We start from the raw sequence: 14,569 nt of genomic DNA on the forward strand, positions 1-14,569 counted from the left end.
TTTGTGGGGGGAAAGGCGATCTCCACATTTCACTCCTCCGCCATCTTGAAGGTCTCTCCTAAACAAGATTTTAAAAGCCCACATGTGATGTGTCCACCAAAACACATGCATGAGAATGTTCATAACAGCTTTATATTTAATAGTCTAAAACTAGAAACATCCAAATGTCCATTAACAGGAGAAGAGATAAATAAATTGTGGTATATTCATACAAGGAAAGTTGCATGGCAATAAAAAGTACACCACTGACACAAACACCAACGGGGAGGGATGGATATCACAGACATTATGCTGAGTGAAAGCAGCAGATACTAAGGCATATATTTATTTCACTTATTTGATGCTTAAGACTACTTGATGGCAGTAAAAGTCAGAATAGTGACTTGACAGAAAGGGGCAGGAGGAAACTTCTAACGGTAATGAAAACATTTAGTATCTTGATCTGGGCAGTAGTTACATAAGGGTATGCATATGCAAAAATTCATCAAGCTGTACACTTAAATATGTGCACTTTGTATGCTTTATGTATGCTATGCCACAATAAAAAAGAATAAGTTGTGAAAGAATATGTGCTCAGAATGATCCATTTTAATTTTGCTAGAAAGTCATAACTTATGAGCTGATTAAATATGATGTGGAGAAAGATGAACCCGTTCGAGATGGAAATGGATATTGCATCAAAGTTCCCAAAGGTACAGTGGATTTTTGTTCAATTAACCTATGCCTTTTCTTACCTTAACCAAGTGACTCTTAAGAACTAACATATCACAGCTAAAATGAACACATGGTAAAATTTATCAGAGTGGGGGAAAAAAAGGTTTATTTTCGTACTCTTGGAAATAGATAAATTCCAAAAGATAGTAATTTACCACTACACGTAATATAACTATAATTTGAAAGCTAGCTTAATAATTTCTTGATTATGAGGTAAGCATTTTGCAGAAGCGGATGTGTAATTATGGTTGCAAAACTACAGTTAGCTTTAGCGGGCCTTTCCTTTAAGCTTAAACTACTATGCGTTTGTCTAATTGTGTGTGTAAATCATTATTCAGTGAAAGATTAGTATTAAAAGAATTACAAATGTGTGGCCATAAAGAATAATGTACTCTGTGTGTGTGTGCATGGTGTATATGTGTGTATATGATATACATGGAAATACATGTACACATGCATGTAAAATGACTTCCTGCAGCCAGCTTGTTGCCACTGGGTTGTATGGCATCAGTTTTAAAAGAAGGTTAATACTAAAAGTTGCCTACTGCTAGTACATAAAATAACAATTTACTTTCTTCTGTCTTAGGTGAAGTCGGACTCCTGGTTTGCAGAATCACACAACTCACACCATTTAGTGGCTATGCTGGAGGAAAGTCTCAGACAGAGAAGAAAAAACTGAGAGATGTCTTTAAGAAAGGAGACCTCTATTTCAACAGTGGAGATCTCTTAATGATGGACCACGAAAATTTTATCTACTTCCACGACAGAGTTGGAGATACATTCCGGTTGGTTTCTGTGAATTATTGAGCCAAAAACAAACACATGCACAGTTTGGCTTACTCCTAAATTAGAGTCGCATTCCACTTTGGTTATGGTACTCCATTTCCTTCTGTCTCTTTGGCGTGTCAATTCAACCTCCTGTATTCCCAGAAAACAAGGAGCAAAATACACGGGGTATCACTCTGCAATGCATAGTTATCTTGGTTGAGCAACACCAGATGAAACTAGGAGAGAAAACCTGTGTCTGATTTTGGGCACCTAAATAACTTAGTCCATCCAATTCCTCCCATTTATCCTCAATTATTACCAGTCACTCAGGTCAGCCAGGGATTTTCATACTGTTTCCAATCATGAGGCTTTTTCTCGGATAAAATCAAATGCAAATTAATGTGAAGCTGATCTCGTTGAAGAGGAGGTGAGGGTTCTGAGCCCCATCTGCTCCTGTCCCTCCCACTCTCCATTCCCAACCAGATGGTTTCCCACAGAGCCCACAAGTCAGCACAGTGGAGTTTGAAAGTCATCATAATAGACCATGAAATTAATTCTCAGCAACAGCATGGTCCTCCAGCTTCATGACACTTCTGTTTAACCAGCTTCCTTCCCGTATAAACTCCCTCAGGCCAGACCCTGTGTCTGCTTGTTCGCCCCCCAGCACCTAGTACAGTGATTACTTTTTGCATGAATGAATGAGGAAGAGATGGAAGTTGTCTGTCTGTAGTAGAAAGAGCATGGATATGAATGAGAAGAACTCAGCTCCCAGGCTTCCTCTTTACCCCTGAGCAGCTGTGTTATCAGGCAGGTAATCTTTCTGTACCTCAGTTCCTTCACCCATGAAATGAGGGTCCCAATGATCCTTACGGTTCCTTCCATCTCTAATATCCTATGACTCTGGATCTATATCATTATGTTATGCCACCTTCATGTTACTAAAAAAGATACTTCTGGGAGATCTAAAGAATTTTTAAATGTAAGACAAAATTTAACTCTTTATTCAAAGAAAAAGTAGCACCTGATTGGGCACTAACATTATTCTCCCTACAAATAGAGTATGATATTTTCTTTCTTATTAAAAGCTTTTTCATTGCCATAAGACCCTGAAAAACAAGTATGAAATTCTAGTTAATAGACATTTACTAACTGAATTAAATAGCAGCCAAAGTTAGTGAATGAGGGAAGTGAGAGACCTAAACACAGCAAAAAGTCATTGAGATTTATTTTTGATTTCTAGTGCCTTTCTTAGGCCAAACCCATATTCTAACATTAGAACATCATTCTGTGTATCACATTTCACGTGGCAAGGTTAAAATTCCACATTTTATTCTTTAGGTCTATGCCTTTGTCTTTCATGCCTCAAGCAGGGTGCCTCTCCCATGACTAAGTTGGAGAGTTTGGGGGCCAAGGTGAGGAAGACAAACGCAGCCACCCCACAAAGGTCTGGAGGAAACACCCGTCACAGACAACCTGCACCGCAGACCACCAGTGACCTCTGCTAACCTTGCCTTTTCTTCCAGGTGGAAAGGGGAAAATGTGGCCACTACTGAAGTTGCTGACATAGTAGGACTGGTTGATTTTGTCCAAGAAGTGAATGTTTATGGCGTGTCTGTGCCAGGTATGCACAAGATATTATAAATCAATGCCAAAACTCCTACACTAACAGAATATAATTTTAACCCCCGTGCAAAGTTTGTCATCACTTCCTCCTGCCAGCTGGAGAATCAAACAACTCTTTCCCAGCCTCCTGGGAGTAAGGGGCTTATGTCTGGTTTATGTGCCATTATAAATCAGACAGGTCAGTACATCTGAACCTGGCCTTCCTCTGTAGTTCACTCCCCAGCTGTTCTTGGGCTCTCAAGCAAGCCAAATCTCTCCACGATGCAGGGTCCATGCAGCATTTGGCATGCCTCAAGAAAAGAGGTATCATGCTTGAGAGCTTGGAAGTGGTATCTTGGCCTCTGAACTTGGAGGCACAAGTAAGAGCAAGTGCCGTTGCTAGAGGAAAAAAGCCAGGAAGGAGCTGATTTTTTCCAGACTCTTCTTTTAAACCAAGTCCCTGACCCCAGCTTGCTCCACTGAGTTTCAGAATCATCACACAAAGTGCTGTCACCAAGCCTCTGTCTGCAGATCTGCCTCTGCCAGCAGAGTGGGGAAGGTGAGGTCTGATTTTGGGTCCTGGCTCCAACACCTGCTGGCTGTTTGACTTCACGCAAATCACTAAATTAGAGATAATACCAATCCTGCAGTTAAGATTGTCGAGAAAACTAATTCATTTTAATTACATAAATACTAAATGTATATTTATCAGACACGTACGTGAGGGTTGTCATGAAAAGAAATCATTTTAATTATAGATGTCAGAGAGAATTAAAACTTCCAAATCACTATCCCAATATAAGGTACTAGGGGAATCGGTATTCCCTAGAACTCAGTATTTGGGATTCTCATCTATACTCAAAATGGAAATCCCAAAGTCCCTTTTACCTGAGCTATGATGGTTTCACATGACATTGTGCTGTCCTTTTATTTTTTAAAGAATATTTGAGGCTTTCTCTTGCCTGCTCCTCTCCAACCCGGTGACAATGACTTGACAGGAAGTGCAGCCACATCTCAGGTCAGAGTCTGAGGGGTGCAGAGTACTTCTCATGTTGGATTTCAGGCTGAATTAACACAAGGGCCCATATTGTGGTTGTCAGCCATGGCACCACGCTGGCCTCTCATAGACCCCACCTGGAATATGTTGCATGCCCTTCTAAATGCTGGAGTTTTTAAAGTAACAATACAAAAGAATGAGTATGAGAAGGTAAGAGAATATGGGAAATGGAATGGAAAGGCCTAATCCACTGCTCTTCAAAGTGGTGTCACCTACAAATTGGCATTCGCCATCTGCCTCTACAAGGATCAAATTACGAGCCGCTGCAGCTGCAGACCTTCAACACGCCCTGAAAGGAGTTCAAGGTGGACATCAGGAATGAGGCACTCTGTGCTCTGGGAAAAACTGGCAGAACAGGTCTTCAGATAGATATTTTCAGGAGAACATTTTATGAGCCCAATTCTTGCATCTCCTCATATCTAGAAAAGCACTAAAATCCTTCATGGTGACATCTGCTCCTCGTGACTAGCAGTGACCTTCGTGAGACTAGCAGATACCTTCTGCAAAAAATATGTGCCTGGTTGCATGTACTCCCCCTTCACTAAAATCCCATGTGTACTGACCTTCTGCCCTACCTCTTTGGAGCAGTTTCTCAGAGCTATCTGAAATGCTGTCTCCCAGGCTATAGTCCTCATTTTGCCCCCAAATAAAATTTAACTCACAACTCTCACGTTGTGCATTTTTTTCATTTGACAGTAGGGTCCCTGGGCCAGCAACAGCATCATCGCCCAGGAGCTTGTTAAAAATTTAATTATTTCTCATGTTAGAAATGCCCACCCCAGAACTACTGAACCAGAATCTCTGGGGTGGGGCCCAGGGAGCTGTGTTTTAACAAGCCCTCCAGTGATTCTTAAAACAAATGAAGTCTGGTTTTGGAGTGATGAAAATGTTCTAGAGCTAGATACTGGTGATAGTTGCACGACATTGTGAACGTACTAAATGCCAGTGAACTGTATACTTTAAAATGGTTAAAATAATGAATTGTATGTTTTACCACAATTTTTAAAAAACACTGAAGTCTGAGAAGCCTGGAGGCCTAGTGGTTCTGAAAATTTAGCCAGTCATCAGAATCATCTGGGAAACTTTTTAAAGCCCAAATCTGGGGTTTGGGACTAAATCTTTGTGTCTTTTTTAAATTCCCAAATGGGTCTACCACCAAGTAAAGTTTAGGAGCCATTGATATAGAACAAAGAAGAGGAGGCTAATGGGTTTCAAATGATTGGGAGACAAGTCAGGTAGAACAAGGAGCAGCTGTGTTTATGTTGCACTGGAGAGCAGAATAAAACGGATGGATTGAAATGACCAGGGAGCAAATTTTAGCCTGAGAACTCTCCTGTAGCCAGAGGGACCAACAACAGAGTGGTCTGTCTCCTGCAGACAATGTCCCACCAACTGGGATGTGTAAAGAGGCTGGCTGTCCACCTGGGATCCTGTGAGAATTCTTACAGCAGTGAAAGATTAGAGATGAACCCTAAAGTCTCTATTTTCAGATTCTGTGATTCTCAATGCCACTCTTGCAGCCTAGAAATGTGGCAGATCTATCTAGAGAAAGACATCAGTCCACCAGGGTGATTCTCACTACCAAAGGGCTGAACAAGGCCTTCACAGATCTCAGCTTTGGACCAGGAAGAAACTTCTAAGTTTGGGCCTAGACTAGAGATGACACCAGAACTGCCAAACTACTCTCTAGAGCTTTATATTATCAATAGAACTTTCTGCAGTGTTCTGAAAATGTTCTATATCTGCACTGTCCAGCATGGTAGCCAATAGCTACCATATGGTTGTTGAGCACTTGAAATGTGGCTAGTGCAACTGAGGGCCTGAATTTTTCATTTTATTTAATTATAATTAATTTTAATAGCTACATGTGACCAGTGGCCACCATATTGGATAGTGCAACTCTAGAGAACCTCTGGCCCGAACTGCTGCAGACAGGAACCTTCCCCCTGGAGCTGAACTAGCCCCAGCCAACCTCTGGGAGTCAGGACAGAGACCTGAGATCCAACAGCCCCATTTGCCTCTCGGTTGGGCATTGCCTCTGTCAGAGCAAGAAGCAAGGAGCCAGTTGACTCTGAAGATTTCTTTTGCATCAGCCTCTGCCTTAATTCTAAAAGGAGCTCATTGGAGACATTCAAGATTCCTGAGACCGGTACCTTTGAGACAGCTACCAGGGACCCCTAGAGAAAGAGGGTATGGTGCCCTGCCTCCCTCCTTCAGATATGAGGCAAAGCAAATGAGGATGCATTTCCTTTCTTATAATTTTTCCTCTTGTTTTCTGACTTCTTTAGAGTCATGGGAAAACACACAACCACCATGGGAGAGATTTTGAAAGCTGGGGCCCAGGTGACGAAGGGCGGCTCCTTCCCCCTCTCTGATTACAGTTAAGTAGTTCAGGGAAGTGGACCTGGACTCCCACTGGGTCTGCCCGATCACTAGAAGAGGTATTAATATGTAATTAGCACTGTCCTCACAAGAAAACAATGGTAATTGTTCTAAACACCGGGAAGAAAGAGCTGTTAGGATCTGTTTCCCCTGTGGGGAGCACAACCTCTCTGGACTAGAAGGCATCCAGGTGGGGAGGTGGGGGTGCAGTGGGCACATACCTTGATCTGCCTTCACCCTCCTGTCCTGCAGCTTCTCTGAAATGCAGAGGCAAAGCTATTAGGAACCGTGATTATATGTCTCAGAGGTGAACATCTGTGCCTGGAAGCACAATAGACCTGACCTGCGACCCAAAGAACCACCTGAGCCCAATTATCCTTGACAGGGGAGCAAGGGTTTTTCACCAGAGTCCAAAAAATTTTTTAGCCACTAATTCAACCTTTTTCCCATTCTGGTGTTTACATCTAGGCTGCCAAGAAGGATGATGTCAATAAGCACAGGATCTTTAGCCAGCCTGCCTCAATTCCATTTCTGGCCCTGCCTAGTATTTGCTGCATGAATTTGAACAAGTCTTTTTTTTTTTTTTTTGAACAAGTCTTTTAATGTCATTAAGCCTCAGTTTCTTCACCTGTAAAATAGAGATAACCTTTGTACCTCTTCATAAGGTTGTCGAGGGTTAAATAAGATAGTACATAAAGCACACTTAGTAAAGGACCTGGCATGTAATAAAGATTCAATCAATATATAGCTTGTTGTTTTGTTGTTATCTTTAATTCACTTTGGAATTTAACTTCAACATATATTTGAAATAAAAATTCCAGCTATCCAAAAGAAACCCATGCCATAAATCTGTCTCAGTTCTCTGTACTTTGACCTAGCAAAGGTCATTTATTTTATCATAAATAAAATAAATAGCTACAACCCACCTAATTTTTTCTCACTTTAACTCTAGGTCACGAGGGTCGAATTGGCATGGCTTCCATCAAGATGAAGGAAGACCATGAATTTGATGGAAGGAAACTCTTTAAGCATGTGGCCGATTACCTGCCCAATTATGCAAGGCCCCGGTTTCTAAGAATACAGGTGAGACCCCTTGTTATAAAGTTCAGTTATCCTCTCTCTTGGAGACACCTGAGTCTAAGGGAACAATTCCTCTTCTACCATGGCGAGCACAACGGCCAAATTTTCACTACCCTTTCAGGAAGCTAAATGAGGAAGCAGAAATACCAGAAAATATAGCTAGCTGAAACCAAATCCTAATCCCTTTTTCCCTAAAACCACAGGCAGTTCATTCAGCAACAGTGTTAGCAAATAACTCACAAAGTCTGTTTGATGAGGTATAACAAACACATAATATAGAAATGCTCCGACCCTCTTACTGATTGTTTCCAGTTTTAAAGAATGGAAAAATCCCCTGAAGTCCTGCACCTTTCTGTGATGTGAACTTTAATTGGGCATCATTAGCCAGTAGGAACTACCAAAGGCTAAACTGTCACGGATAGAGATTTTTTTTTTTCTTTCTCAAACATTAACCCCTTAGTTTAACACTCTCACTTTTGGACCTTGAGCTCTGTGATTCTGTAGCTGAAGATGTGAGAAAAGAACTGTTAGATTACCAGATATTGCTAAGGTAAACGGTTATTTCTGTTGATGTTCATAAAACACTGACATGCTTTACAGTGATGGTTGAGAGACATGAAAGTTGAAATATCCTCAGATTATCACCTATTTATTGAAGAAGAAACAAGTCTTCAGTGTCACAAACAGGCTGAAAAAAAAGTTGTCTGTGTGTACATGATTCCTTTCCCCACCCCACCATTAATCAGAATATTCCAGGAATACTGGAAGCTCACCAAGTGACAGACTCTTCTGCTCCGTATTGCACTGTCTGCAGACTCTCTCCCCACATGTGATCGTCAAGCTTTAAGGGAAGGAAAAATACCTCCACAGAGGGCCCCCTAGTGGAGGTTCTGAAGACAGGCTGTCTTGGTATCACACAGAACTTGCTTTCACAGCTCTCAAATGATTGTTTGATGTTTTTCAGGACACCATTGAGATCACTGGAACTTTTAAACACCGAAAAGTGACCCTCATGGAAGAGGGCTTTAACCCTGCAGTTATCAAAGATGCCTTGTATTTCTTGGATGACAAAGCAGAAATGTATGTGCCGATGACTGAGCACATTTACAACGCCATTAATGATAAAACTCTGAAACTCTGAATATTACCAGGAGGGTAACTCAGTGTATTTCTAGAGAGAAACTGAATGGACCTAGTACAGCCACTTGATATAATCCCACTTTAATTTGATTGAAGATTGTGCAGTGCAATTTTTTTTATGCATACCAGTAAGGAGAGACTTTTTAAAATTACACCCGAACCTTTGCAAGTGAAAAGATTTATATGTAATTGTTTTTCAATTTGCACCTACTGTTTGTATTTGCAAACTAAGGTTGTTAGAGGGAGGATGCTATTTTTTAAAATATGTAATAAAATAGATGAACACCAACATATGCAAAGGCACTTCTTCCTGACTTGATTCTAAATGCGAACGCTGAGCCTGACAGTATAATTGGCAATTTTTCACAGGTGTCCCCTTTATAATGCTAATGGCATTCTGAGTAAAAAGTGGTAAGGAGTTGGGAGGTGAGGGGGTAGGTTCCCAGTGAACAACCCAATGGAAATCCAGCTCTAGTGTAAGGCCAACCCTACCCCCAGAAGCATCCTGGCCACTGTCCACAGCATTAGCCAACAAGTGATAAAGCCACCTATAGTCTTTGAAGGAGCTTAAGTCTAGAGCATCAGAGCTCTATACATAAAAGGTATCCAGCAAACTTTTTAGCTATATCAAGGGTTGCAAACTCAAGTGGCTTCAGGATTTGTATTGGTAATGCGGATGAGAAGAGCAGGTCCCAAATGAACGTGGAAAACTTGGGGACAGCCACGACGCAGCTTCAGTCAGCTGATTATTGTCATGGGGCTATAGAGCCCAGGTACTTCCAAGATCTGATTATTCACAAAACAGAAATCCAGATATTTATGTGAATCTCCCAATTTTTAACATGTAAAGTCTCACATTTTTTATAATTTCCACTCACCCCCAAAGAAAATGCAACTGTGCACCAGAGAAGTCCCAGAGGTCCAGCTCGCACCCCCAGGCTCACGTGCTCCTAAGTCTAGAGCTGGTTTCACTCCACAGCCAGTCTCCGGCCAGAGAGCCTATTCAAGGACCGAGGGCTTTGGGCGTGGCACAGGAGGATCTGGGAAGAGCAAGGAGCTCTCTCAGATAGGCTCTTTGTCCTTACACTCAGCTGCCACCCTTTCTGAGTAGAACCCCATAAGCTCTGCATGTGTCAGTCACAGAGTTCCAGGAGCAGGTCCTTGGTGGCGGCCCCCAAGATGACATATTCCTTACTAGAGCTTGTCCTAGGTCACAGGAGCATCATGCTCACTAAGTTCACATCTAGGAAGTGTGACTCGAGTTCACCCCAGCCTCCCTAAAACAGGTAGAGTTTCCTTCCCTAGAGAACATCTTCAGACGACCAGGAGCTAGAAAGGAGCCCTAATTCTCCCTCAATTTAGTCCCTAAATTGAAAAGCCCCAGGCAAATGTATTCAGGGATTCTCAATGATACATGATGAGGGGTGGCCATCCCCACCCCCAACACAGTATTAGAAATATTTTTTAAACTCTCTCCACTTTTTTAGAGGGGACTCCTAAGAAGACTCATGACCAGAATCCCGCTCATTATGCCCGACAGTAAACATTCCCTGAGCACTTAATATGCATGAGGGACTTGAGGATGGCCTAAGGAAAACTCTGGATATCACTGCATCTCTGTGAATTTAGGCAACAATTTAGAACAACTGTTGCTTGTGGGTCAGCATTTGGGAACTTTTGCAAAATTCTAGGTATCTCTGCTTTTGCTTTATTGATCTCCCTGTGAAAATTTTAACCCAAGTGATGGGAAATAGCCCAGCCTTTGCTTTTGAAAGTATAACATTGTGCAATTGTGTTACTTGGAATCTTGTTAAAGTGAATCAGGTTGTAAGCAGAGATTGTTAAAGCTGTGATGTCATTCTGTGTCACAGGGGACATCTTTTTTGGGTGACAGGTCAGCACTTACACCAATATCCAGAACAGTAGTGTTCTGGAACCAAAGCCTGCTGGGGCCTGACCACCTTTGACCCACATCTTTGACTTCCCAGTTAGAAACTCAGAAACTCTCCCTCCCAGCCGGATGGCTTCCTTAGTCTCTCGCTTCCCCAAACCTCCGTGACTGAGGCCAGGAACCACAGCCCTATTGGGACAGATAGAGACACCAGCACGATATCCTCAATACCTGGGTTTGCATATGTGTAAACAAAATGAAGCCATCCTGTGACATAATCAACTTTAAAGACAGATTTTTCTCTTTTAAAAGGGTCAAAAATTGTGTCCGTAGAAATGTCTGTACAAGTCATCTTCCTCATTTGAAAGTACAAGTGAGTTTTTTTAATATGCTGATACCCATGTAAATCATTCAACAGATCTCTGATTTCAGGTGTATTGTTTGGAGACATATAATGAGTCTCCAAAACAAAACTCATATAATGAGTCTCCAAACCAAAATAATTTGGGGGTAAAACTAGTAAACGTCATCATCTGAAATGGAAGCTAACAAGAATCAGTATGAAAACAGTGACCCTCCCTAAGAGATGATCTGTTACATGTGTTGCTCGTTCCTACATCAGCTCTACGGGCATTTAGTGGGTCCCCGCTAAGGACCAAGAGATGAGCTCAGCGCAGTATGATGGTGTTTTCCAAGCCTCTATCTGGGAAGTCATGTCAGGGTTTCAAAGAAAGCTGACTGGAAAGACCCCTAGAAGGAAGGCCAGAGTCTTTTCCATGTGTTTGAACTTTTCAAAAATAATTATTTTGTCACTGCAGTTGGTGGGACTGCACGAAGACTGTAAAGAGACAGCTAACAGGAAAGGTGTCCCTCAGCATCACTGTGGCACTGTTCCAGGGGAGGCGGGCCGACTGGCCAACCCAGGTCTTCTAGTTGATGTGGGTGCCGTCTCCCCAGAGTGCACAGAGCGCCATGTTGTAATATGGATATATAGCTGATGGTGCATTCCATTATGATTGGCAATTTCCCTCTGCACAGACGTCATTCTTCTATGAAGCTGTAAGCTCCATGAGAGCAGAGAGTCCATCTATTTTGCTCATCATTATATTCCCAGTGCCTGGCACCAGGTAGGCAATAATTATCCATTGCTTTTTCATCAAGCAATCCTGATAAACAACTGGTTCCCTATGCAAGCTTTGCTATATGTGCGTGGGCACTGGGGGAGGCATGTTGGAGGCAGAGAGGATGAGCTAAATAGATGGTCTGAGTCTCCTAGTTCAGGCACAGCAGTGAGTCTCAAACTTGAGCACTGATGAACTGGGAGACTGGGATTGACCTATATACACTAATATGTATAAAATGGATAAGGAATAAGAACATGCTGTATACAATAAATAAAATACAATTCAAAAAATACCTTAACTCTTAAAGGTATTTTTCAATAGTTGAATTTATAATGAAGAGAGTGACACTTTCATCATAATAGTCATTAATCTAGAGAAAGAATTTTGTAAGAGAGGACTTAGGAGATTGATATAGTCTAAAATAAATGATTTAAAGCTTAAAAAAAAAAAGAAAATTGAGCACTGAGAGTCACCTTCACCAAGAAGTTTTATTAAGACAGAATGATGGGGCCCATTCCCCAGAGTTGAAATTAGAATTGGAATTTGCAGTGCTAACAAATTCCCAGGTGATGCTGGTGCTGTTGATTAGGGGCTGCATTTTGGTAAACCACTGACAGACAGAAAAACATCCCGAGTTACACATCATGTGTGCTTAGTTAGTACTTCACTTCCTCGGACATGGATTATCTTTTATTAACTGAAGCTCAGATCTTAGATCTGGTGGGACTCAAAGTGCAGGCATCAGGAAAGGCCTAGTAGAAAGCAGCACTTCGTCATCTTCAGCCTGCAATTGTTCTTGAAAACTCACATTAACAGTGTCTATTTACTAGATACACAAATACGTATTATTTGCTACAGCAGAACTAAAAGCAATCCTAGAGAGTGTCTAGTCAAACCTCTTTGTCTGATAAAAGAAAACAAAAAGCCTGGGGAGGTGACGTACATGCCTAAAGTCACACAGCTCATTGGCATCGCTAAGCTCCCGCCTAGCACTGACAGAAGACCGGAGGGTGGTCCCAGACCAGCAGCATCAGCATCAGCTGGGAGCTTGTCAGACATGCAAATGACCAGACCCTACCCCAGACCTACTGAGTCAGAACCACTGGGGATAGGCCCAGCAAGCTACGTTTTAACAAGCCCTGCTGGTGACTCTGAAGCAGGCTCCATTTGAGAACCACTGGCTTGGAGCAGGGCTTCTCAAGTTTTAAGGTGCATAAGAAGCACCTGGGGATGCCACTGCTTCTACTGCCCACATCCCTCGAACAGCAAGCAGCTCTAGAACAGTACTTCTCAAACATTGCTGCACATTAGAATCACTTGAGGAGCTGTCAAAAATCCCAAAGCCCAGGCCCATCTCATAACAATTAGATCAAGATTTCTGGGAGTGAGAGCCAGGCATCCTCAGTACTTTTTTAAAAGGCTCCCAGGTGATTCCAGTATGCAGCAAAGTTCTGCGACCGCCAATTGAGAGCAAGGGTAATATGAAACTATAAGGTCTTGACAAAGATTCTCTCCCCGACCAAACTCTACCCAGGCTCCTCTGAGCCCTCCTCCCTACGAGGCCTCAACCTTGGCCTATAAAGACTTGAACAAAACAGTATCATAATTTCTAACAGCTCAAGGCCACACCCCTGGGATGATCCTACATCCCCTTAAAATGCCTGCCTGAGAAAACACAAGGCTGCCAAAAGATTTACCGTTTATTCCAGCCAACACCTGAAGATAGGGCCCCTGTCCCCCAGCCTCTGTGGGAGGGTAGGAGGCTAACTTCCATAAGCATCAGTTAGCAAACCCAGATGGGCTTCCCATGGACCAACCCCCTCTTCCTGCTTTTTGTAATTTTTCACTTCCCTGAGTCTACTAAGTCCCTGCGTGCCTCCTTCCTGTTCCCCCATCCTCCCTCTAAAATGCCCAGTGACAGCTGTACAAATCAGCCCAGTGACAGCTGTACAAATCAGCCCAGTTCACGCCAGACTCTTTTTTCTATTGCAGTAGTTATTACTGATTAAAAATCTGTCCTTACTACTTTAACTAGTGGCCAGCTTTGTTTACCTTTAACACTGTTAATATAACCAATTTCAGAACCACTCCCTGTAAAAGCACCATCTGAAAGGGAAAGAAAATGATTTTTTTGGCCTATGAACTCACCATGGGTAAGCTGCTTGTGAGCACAGCTTTTACTTGACTATAGTGTGCAGGAAAAAAAAAAAATGTACACGTTCCAAACTGAGAGAGGGAACATTTAACAGCAGTGAAGGACTAGAGGGGTCTGCTGAATGGTGAACTTCTGATCAGGGACAACCGTGAACAGTATGGTCTGCTGGGAATAGCATGGGCTTTACTGAGGACAAGGAGACCTGGGTGTGCCCACGTATAAGCTGTGTGACCTGTGGCCTCCTTTTTCTCATTTATAAAGTGTAAGCCACAGTGCCTAACTCAAGCTGTCTGCCTTCATACCAAGGGCTCCTCCAAACTCTTTTTCTCACAAAGTCAAATCTTCAGCATACTAAAAAGCAAAATCCCTAAGTACATTCATTTAGGTTCCAGAACATGCCCTGGTTAGCTAATCCTTATTTCAGTGGTCAGCAAAGGAAACCATAAACAAAATGAAAAGGCAACCTATACACTGCAAGAAAATATTTGCAAATGACACTACCAACAAGGGCTTAATTTCCAAAATATAAAAGCAGCTCATACAACTCAGTAACCAAAAAAACAAACAACCCAATCTAAACAGACATTTCTCCAAAGAAGACATACAGATGGACAAAAGGCACATGAAAAGATGCTCAACATCACTAATCATTAGAG

The 14,569-nt window shown here is 42.2% G+C and overlaps 1 protein-coding gene across 1 annotated transcript in view; it reads left to right on the plus strand.

The window, feature by feature from the left end:
* The window catches only part of SLC27A2 (solute carrier family 27 member 2), a 54,866-nt gene extending 45,829 nt beyond the window's left edge, over positions 1 to 9,037 (plus strand). The window contains exons 6-10 of the mRNA XM_082859141.1: positions 602 to 692; positions 1,301 to 1,499; positions 3,006 to 3,103; positions 7,476 to 7,606; positions 8,568 to 9,037. Coding sequence (XP_082715267.1) covers positions 602 to 692; positions 1,301 to 1,499; positions 3,006 to 3,103; positions 7,476 to 7,606; positions 8,568 to 8,744 — 696 coding nt within the window. The 3' untranslated portion in view covers positions 8,745 to 9,037. The remainder of the gene's footprint in view (positions 1 to 601; positions 693 to 1,300; positions 1,500 to 3,005; positions 3,104 to 7,475; positions 7,607 to 8,567) is intronic.
* Positions 9,038 to 14,569: the final 5,532 nt, after the last annotated feature.

The sequence above is a fragment of the Leucopleurus acutus genome (genome assembly GCF_964270905.1).
Source record: "Leucopleurus acutus genome assembly, chromosome: 1".
Lineage (NCBI taxonomy): Eukaryota > Metazoa > Chordata > Mammalia > Artiodactyla > Delphinidae > Leucopleurus > Leucopleurus acutus.